The sequence below is a fragment of the Arachis hypogaea genome, chromosome 17 (assembly GCF_003086295.3).
Source record: "Arachis hypogaea cultivar Tifrunner chromosome 17, arahy.Tifrunner.gnm2.J5K5, whole genome shotgun sequence".
NCBI lineage: Eukaryota > Viridiplantae > Streptophyta > Magnoliopsida > Fabales > Fabaceae > Arachis > Arachis hypogaea.
The window spans coordinates 127,921,699-127,930,213 of NC_092052.1; the positions used below are offsets into that span (position 1 = coordinate 127,921,699).

General features: G+C 37.1%; 2 protein-coding genes across 2 annotated transcripts; both read right to left on the minus strand.

The window, feature by feature from the left end:
- Positions 1-216: 216 nt before the first annotated feature.
- Positions 217-4,115, minus strand: LOC112765508 (uncharacterized). Its single transcript, XM_025811405.2, has 6 exons — positions 3,935-4,115; positions 2,451-2,689; positions 2,160-2,372; positions 1,092-1,184; positions 865-966; positions 217-756 (listed from the first exon to the last, which is right to left on the minus strand). Exons 2-6 carry the CDS (start codon positions 2,658-2,660, stop codon positions 364-366), a joined length of 1,011 nt encoding a protein of 336 aa, XP_025667190.1. The 5' UTR covers positions 2,661-2,689; positions 3,935-4,115; the 3' UTR covers positions 217-363.
- Positions 4,116-4,437: 322 nt separating this feature from the next.
- On the minus strand, positions 4,438-6,580 carry LOC112763931 (uncharacterized). Its single transcript, XM_025809471.1, has 4 exons — positions 5,655-6,580; positions 5,169-5,354; positions 4,883-5,078; positions 4,438-4,812 (listed from the first exon to the last, which is right to left on the minus strand). The coding sequence occupies exons 1-4, from the start codon at positions 6,578-6,580 to the stop codon at positions 4,438-4,440; spliced, it is 1,683 nt and encodes a 560-aa protein (XP_025665256.1).
- Between the last annotated feature and the right edge of the window lie 1,935 nt (positions 6,581-8,515).

Consider the following 8,515-nt stretch of genomic DNA (forward strand, 5'->3'; position numbering starts at 1 on the left):
GCCGCAAATCTTGAACTTTGCGGCGAATAGTTTAGCGGCGGTTTTTTTTTAATTTCTTTTTATCTAAAGAATCATATCGTTATTTAATATTTTTTAAAAGTTTTTATTATATTTTATTATTTTTTTCATCTTTTTTATTTAAAGAATATTATACCCTTTTTTATCTCTAAAATTCTGCACTATGGAAAAAAAGCTCATGAATATTTAACTGCGAAGCAAACTAACATATCTATTTTAATAATGTCAATAAAGTATTTCAATAGTCATCCAAAAAGGTAAAGTACCTGGCTAATAATTAATGCTGCATACTTAACATAAACTAAACATATAGCAAAAAACAAAGTATCACATAAAATCTAATTTCTATTTTCCGCCATGTCCGTCCAGAGAATTCATCTGTGCAGCGATGTTCGGAGGCAGCTCCCCACATTGCTGTTGGACCAGATAACTCAGCACACTCTCTATTGCCTGTCTATTCGTTTTCTCTGCTGCTAATTCATCCTCCATTGCTTTCGGCTTCAATTTTTCAGTTGTCACCTCCGCCTGTAGTTCAGTCAGCATCCTTTGGGCCTCTTCTACTTGAGCTCTATCCACCGGCGGCTGCGAGCTCAGACGGAAGAGTTGACTTGGTGTCGGCCCGTGTCCTATCCCACGCACTCTACCCGAGTGCTCTTTACCGAGAGCTTGGACAAGAGAATCATTTTCTAACAATATTCTTGTAGATTCATCAAGCTGCTCAATCTCAGATATTTTTTTCTGCAGGCATAAATAAAATTACACAGTCACACTAGGCTAATAGCATACTCAAGACATTTTAATAACTAAACCCAACATGTTACAGCATAAATGATTAGGTGTACTTACACCAATTCTCCGAGCTTCTTCATGTATATAGCTTCCATCAGGTCTCTTGTGCTTTAGGATCCATACTTCTCCCCTACCAACTCTCCTCCCTTGCTTTTCTAACTGTACAATACAATTTATGCAAATAATTTCACTTCTTTAAATTTTTTCAATAATTCTTTGTTGTTTTACTCTATAAATAAATCAACACTAAATGCCACTTATACTTGATTACAAATTTATATTACCTCTTCTTCCCTTGCCCTAGCCAAGCCTTTAGAACCGCCAGTGTGCGTGTAAAGTTGCTTCTTTCGATTCAGCGCATTTTGCTTGTATTTCGCCTATTTAAAATCAACAGTAAGCTGTTGTTCACTAAAGTAATAAATATAACTATGTAGTATATATGTATCCTACGTTGCAATAGACTCAAAATAATGGGGCAGTAAGTAAGAAAGTGTGGAAATTGAATAAACTGTACGTAATCTTAAGTTAAGTATTGCTTTAACAAGAACAATAGTTATATGCATGCGGTCCCTATTTACATATAAGAAGTTAACAATGTTATTGTATTTCTAATACGTAAATACAATCCCTATTTAAAAAGCTTTAGCAGGCATGTGTGACATAGCCCAATAACAATTATATAGCATAAATTATAATAAGGTGGATACTACAATGAAGATGGCAAAAATATCTTCTCATGAAGATGCTTTGGTTAAAAGTGTGGTTTATTTATTTAGCCACACTTTAAACAAAAATAACACTTTTATAAATATCAAAATAATCTAACCATTCAATCCATCATCCAATGGTCAAAAAGAAATATATTCACATGAAGACAATTATAAGATCTTCATTGTAGTATCCACCTTATAATAATAGGGGTACTCAAATTAAATCAAAAGTCTTATACGGTAACAGACAAACAACAAGGTTGTAATAATGAAAGTTGGTGTACATCAATCTCATCATCATGCAAGTATATATTATGATTTTAGCCAAACATTCCTTCTGGACCGTGACATGTGCTGAGTATATGTTTATATTAAATTTAATTACACATGTATATTAAATAACAGGGTTCATATTCAAATCAATTGGAATAAAAACTATTTAAGAATATCAGATCATATCAAAAAATGATCAAAATTGCATGTTTAGATTTGAAAGGATTTCATTTTTTTTAAAAATTACCTGTATTAGATCAGATTTTAGATCAATAGTTATTAGAATTAAACCGGTTAAATCACTCAATCAGATTGAATCTGTGGGTTACAGATTGAATTGGCCTGGTCATAATTAAATAAATGGGGTACCTTTGTTGCAGGATCATTACGATAGTCAATGAACCACCTCCAATGCTCTCTAGGAATTCCCTTCGGGCGATTCTCAAGATTCTGCTCAAGTGTCCTTGTTGGTTTGTAATGCGAGTCATACAGCCTCCCCCTTGTGTCCTTCCACGACCTCCCCATTTGTTTCAAAAGTGTTTTCTTGATTCTACCACTGTTATCCTGAAAGTGGAACATCTCCTGCGACGACAATGTCCAGCCGTAAGTAATTGCAAGTTATAAGGTTTGATATGATTAAACAATACCGAAAGTCATTACCTTTATGCAATCATCATAAACCCTATCTTTGCCCCGCACTTTTGCCCAACTCTTTTCACATATAGGAAATTTGCTGTAATCAGAACTCAGCGCTCCTAGAATGCCACTCAACAGGCCAGCTCCATCTCCGACTGCTTGCAGTTCCTCATTGAACCTCAGTATGATCTTGCTACCATTAAGAGACCGCTCCATAGCCTCCCTCATACTCATTTTAGCTTGCTTGACTATTCCTTCAGAATCTATAAAAAAAAATATAAAAAATGGTATTAATGTGTTCAACGTGCCCAACATGTGAGCCATACATAAGTATATCATTAGCTAATTTCCTGGGCATCTTAAAATCCTATTGTAAACACATGTAGCATGCCAACATAGATTAATATCTCATGGAAGAATAGAATAATTAACCAACAAATAACTGCTATTTCTCTTTCACCTTCTATTTTGTATTAAATCCCATTAATTAAACATTCGATATTAGCTAAAATTGACTACATTTACAGGCTATTAATTATGTTCCACCGTGTCTTAGGCTAATAGCATTACGCATATTATAACTATGTTACAAGATAGTAAATACTAGTATATATACGTACATATATTAATTATATTAACAACTCTTTTTCCAAATGATCCAACTACATGTAAATTAGAAAAATCAAAGTCCAAAGGGAAAGTTGTTAATGGATGGGGACACTAATAAAGCCTTAGTTCATTCTTTTGGAAAAATGAAACCTAGTACACATAGCATAAATAAATTACTAGTTTTCCTAATTCTCTAATTGCATGAGCCAGGTCCAGTACATTAGATTATTAATTACAATTATTAATATTCCTATTTATTATAGGTGTATTTATTCCAGATATTTTTAATTAAGAAACTATAATTAAAGTTAACAGCCATCATTAATAATCACAATAGAATTAATTAAGATAAATTTTCATAAAGTTAAAGCTCTCTCTATGCATGAGCACCATTTACTCCATTAGATTCACCATTACCATTATCAATAGTCATATTCCTAGCAGGTGTATCGATTTAACATTTTTTTTATTTTTGAAAATATGCCTACAATTAATAGCCATCATAACCCCATTGTGAAAAATTAAATCAGAAATTTGATCAAACTATCACATGCATATTATTTAACCCCTTTTTATAGTGACATTGAATATATGAACATGCAATCCCCCTCCCCCAAAACCAATTATGTCTAATCTATGAATGTTCATACCCACACAGAATTGGAGTTAGTGTTAAGTTGATAAAAATTAAATACAAAAGATTGATTGCATGCGAATAGAAAGGGTCAGCATCTCAATTAATTGATACTTGTGACCAGCGGATGCCAAGTTATGAGATTTCTTTATAATAGCATTGATATATAGTGCACCCATTCAACTAATGATACATGTCACATCATAAGCAACTGACCCAATATGAGGCACATAACTATTAGCATGAAAGAGCTGGAACTTGTTACCTCAACGAGCACGACGATCGTGTGGAAGAGGTGTTGACTGACGGTACCGTGAGGGAGCTAAAGGCGCAACAATGCCGACTACGCTGCTCTGATCTGACGGCGTGGGTAGTGAAAATAAGGATTCAGCTTGCGTGGGAGTGGGGATGCACGAGCGACTGGGGATGCTGTGAGTAATGCTAGGTATTTATTTATTTAGTTTAACCTCTTCAAGGTTTGAGATTGGTGTGGGCCTTGAGATATATAAAAAATAAGATCTTTCGGATATGGGTCAAACTGATAGTATAATAATACTACTAATTCAAACAAGTTTTCATAGTTATAAAAAAGGAATAGATGAATTCTCAAATAACACTACTACTAATTCACGGTTTTCATAATTATAAAAAAAATAGATGAATTTTCAAATTTGTTTCACTAATTTCATCCTAAAAAATAGTAAAACTACAATATTATATATAATACCAAATTATATCTAATTTAAAGACTAAATAACCTAGTACATACTAAACAAGGCGAGCCTCAGATGCAAGAATGTACGGCTCGTCATCTTCACGATCACCAGTGTGTATCGAATTACTAAAGTTGACACATGTGTGTCTCAAAATGTCTTGCTTTATGCCTCTACCAGACGTGGTGTCTCCCCAGATGCATCTAAACAAGGCCACAGAAAATTGACCACTGTAATTCAGCTCAATGATGTCTACCAATCTCCCATAATACGAGACGCCACCAACAGCCATGTTACTGTCACAAAAGGTTGCATAACTTCTAGTGTCATAAGTGACACAAACCCCGCTATTCTGGGTTCTCATTCCATCCTCTCTTGGTAGGGTTCTAAACCTGAATCCATTCACATTGTACGCCTTAAAGCGCTTTGCCTAAATATTGGGGCCACATGTGAGCCACTACATTTCTCTCGGGTGCATAGTACTTCCCAGTGGTATCTACCAATGAAATATACGTGTTATTCAGTTGAGAAACAGAAAGCAAGATACCATCAAAACTATAAATGGAAGAGCCATACAGAAGATTCACCTCATGCTTGAACCACTCGGCAAATTCTCTATGGACAACCTTGTCAATGTAGGCTTCGTTTCTTTTTCCAATACTTCGTAGCTGTCTTTTTTTGCTAGCCCTAAAATCCCTGGTCATACCACAAGGATTTATTGTCAAAGGTTATAACAAGGAGTGCCTTGGGGTACATCATCATCCTAGCTGAAATAACTGCACTTACTCTAAGAAATTCTCCACAGCTGTGCAATTGACCAACATGTGACGATGTGCTTGAAGTCTCTCGATTAGTGAAAGATTCATATGTACCGCATCCCCTACCGCTTTGACAATCAATGGGAACATGCTTGTCATGGTATCAGTCACATCTTTGCTCGGTCGATCATCAATACGCAATGGTCGATTGATCCTGCTCTCAACATTATCCAGGTATCGTGAACAGAAAGTGAGAATCTCATCGGATAAGCAGCCCTCGGCAATCGATCATTCCTATGCTGTCCTATTACACACGTACTGCTTGAGATGACATAGGTACCTTTACGAGCAAGATATGTGTGTTAGGTTGTTAGCTTTCGAAATAGTAGCAATGTAAAATTAGTCCTATAGTTATCTTTCAATTGGATACATCCACCTATAAATCATCCCGCCCCCTAGGAATACCTCTTCGACCAAATACACGGTTAGGTGTACCATAACTGTGAAGAAATACTGTGAAAAAATTATCTCCAGTTGACAAAGAGTGAGGACCACATGTTCCTGTAGGAGAGGAAGTTGATGAGGGTCTATAGATTTACTGCATAGTCGTCGAAAGAAAGTTGAGAAATCAGCCAGGACAACTGCCACTGGGGCTTTCAATACATTCCTTGATGCAATCAGGAGAAGATGTTCCATGAGAGTGTGGTTGTCGTGACTTTTCAAGCCGGATAGTTTTCGCTGCTGTAGGTCAACACAGCGAGATATGTTGCTCGAATGACCATCTGGAAAGACCACATTCTTTAAATTTCTAAGAAAGATGTCCTTCTGTGAATTTGACATAGAGAATATTGCAGTAGGATACTTTCCATCTTCCCGAGGCCAGAGTTCACGCCTAATTCCCATCAGCTGGAGGTCTTTTCGAGCTTTGAGGTTGTCCTTGGATTTATCACTGTCGTTCAGTATCGTGTTCATTATGTTGTCGCACACATTTTTCTCTATGTGCATCACGTCCAGATTGTGACGCAATAAATTATATTCCCAATATGGGAGTTCAAAGAAAATACTCCTCTTTTTCCAAGAAGACTCATCTTGTAATGCAACCTGATGTCTGCGTGCTCTTTTACCGGTAACCGTTTGCACCTTGCCAAGTGTGACATACACATTATCCAATTGTCTCAAAATATCTCCACCCGAAAATGTTACAGGGGGACCTCTGACCTCTACATTGCCATCAAATCCGACCCGGTCATGCTGAAATCTGTGGCCTTGACTCAGAAAGCGCCGATGACCCATGAAATACCATTTCTGACTGAAGGTGAGTCGTTTAGACTCAGTATCCAAGTTGTACGTAGGACACGCTCTCCCACCGTACGTATTCCACCCAGATAAGTTGCCAAACCCTGAAAAATCACTGATTGTCCACATCAACGCAGCATGCATCTTGAATTTTTTTTCTCGCTAGCGTCGTACGTATCAACACCACCCCACAGCTGCTTCAACTCATCTATCAAGGGTTGTAGGTAGATATCTATGTCATTACCAGGCATCTTGGGACTGGGAATAATCATAGACAGCAAGAAAGAGCTGTGTTTCATACAGATCCATGGGGGTAGGTTGTAGGGGATGAGGATCACGGGCCAGATTGAGTACCTTGAGCTGAGATTTCCGAAGGGATTAAAGCCATCACTAGCTAAGGCTAAGTGAACGCTGCACAGATCGCCACTGAACTCAGTATATCTTTTATCAAATGCCTTCCATGCCTCTCCGTCCCTTGGATGCCTCAAAAACCATCTGAATTAGGACCTTTTTTGTGCCACAACATGTCAGCCGATGTCTTACTGGACATGAACATCCGTTGTAGTCGTGGAACAAGGGAAAAGTAACGAATAATCTTCGCCGCCTGCGGCTTCCCATTCTTCTTAACAACTACATTGATCCGGACAATGGAATTCCTCCTAGTCTTTTACTTCCATCTTGAGGTCTCACATCGCTTGCACTTAGATAGTTCTTGGTCACTGCCTTGATATAGCATGCAATTATTCGGACATGCATCTATCTTCTTGTACGCAATGCCGAGCTTTCGTATGATCCTCTTGGCATCATGCAGTGAGGCTGGAATCTTTGTATGCTCAAAGGCCTCACCTAGTAGCTCTAGTATCATTCCGAAAGCCTTGTCGCTCACTCTACACAGGAACTTTATATGGTATAGCCTCACCAAGAAAGTCAGCTTCGAGAATTTTGCACAACCCGGATACAATTCCTGCTCTCCATCCTAAAGCAACTCATCAAAATTACGGGCCGCTTGACTAGGTTCACTGTACAGATACGGTAACTCTTTGGCGTCCCCCCTAGAATCTATGTTATGTGAGTCTTCTTCATCGGCAGCAAAACCTAGCAAGTTGAATGCCTCATGAAGCATGTCGTGCATTGGATCTCGACAGACGCTATCTGGGTCAGCTTCTTGTGTCTCAGTAGATCTCTCTCCTATACGTCTCTCCACGTGATGTAACCAAAAGGTATACTTAGCAGGAAACAGTTTTATCAGCAGATGATCGTAGGCATCCTCCCTAGTTTGGAAAAGCTGGAACCCACACGAAGGACATGGACAATGTATCATCCCATCGGATGATACATTCGCAAATGCTAAGTCCAAAAATTTGTTCAAGCCAGCCCTGTATTCGATACTACTTCGAGGCTTTGAGATCCAACTCTTATCTATATCTATTTTAATGAAATCATATAAACGAATGAATAAAACTCTAATAAGGAAATACAATTAGAAAATATTTAAAAAAAATTCGGGCAAAGTGTCCGAAGGCATATATTAAATTCTTCACATTTGTGTAATGGGAGAGTAATAACATATTTTAATTCAATAAGTAATCCCATGGAGAGATCGGGAGAATAACTTGGAAATGAAACAGAGATAAAAGTACTTGTATCCAGGATAATAGATAGCATATAAATGGTATATGGAAGATTGCTTACTCATGGTCTAATTCTGCACTTTTAAAAAAGTACTGGAAGAAAGAATTTCTGGTTCCAAAGCCAAAAAATGAAATGGAAAAGAAGAGCTTCCTTTAAAAAATAAAAAAAAGAGGGAGGTGGGGACAGAAGTTATAGTGTAAAAATATAAAAAACAAAAATATAAATAACAGCAAAAAGTTGCACAAAAAAACAACAAAGCCTTTGAATCTATTCATGTACTGAGTGAAATAAATTAAAAAATGCCTTGGTGAGTGATAGAAAGGTTTATCGTCGGTCTAGATTTTCTCTTATAGAAAAGAATTACTTCGTTGTAAGTATAGCTCCAACCCAACAAACAACTCTTGCATCAAATTTAATTTGGTTTTGTCACAAGTACAAACCCAATAA

Coding starts and splice junctions, on each gene's coding strand:
- LOC112765508 (XM_025811405.2), bottom strand. CDS start 2,660: ATGAGTATGAGGGAGGCTATGGAGCGGTCTCTTAATGGTAGCAAGATC. Junction 2,373..2,450: donor TTTATGATGATTGCATAAAG/GTAATGACTTTC, acceptor TTGTCGTCGCAG/GAGATGTTCCACTTTCAGGA. Junction 967..1,091: donor CTAGGGCAAGGGAAGAAGAG/GTAATATAAATT, acceptor TGTATTGTACAG/TTAGAAAAGCAAGGGAGGAG.
- LOC112763931 (XM_025809471.1), bottom strand. CDS start 6,580: ATGCATGCTGCGTTGATGTGGACAATCAGTGATTTTTCAGGGTTTGGC. Junction 5,079..5,168: donor GCTGTGGAGAATTTCTTAGA/GTAAGTGCAGTT, acceptor TGGTATGACCAG/GGATTTTAGGGCTAGCAAAA. Junction 4,813..4,882: donor ATAACACGTATATTTCATTG/GTAGATACCACT, acceptor CCCAATATTTAG/GCAAAGCGCTTTAAGGCGTA.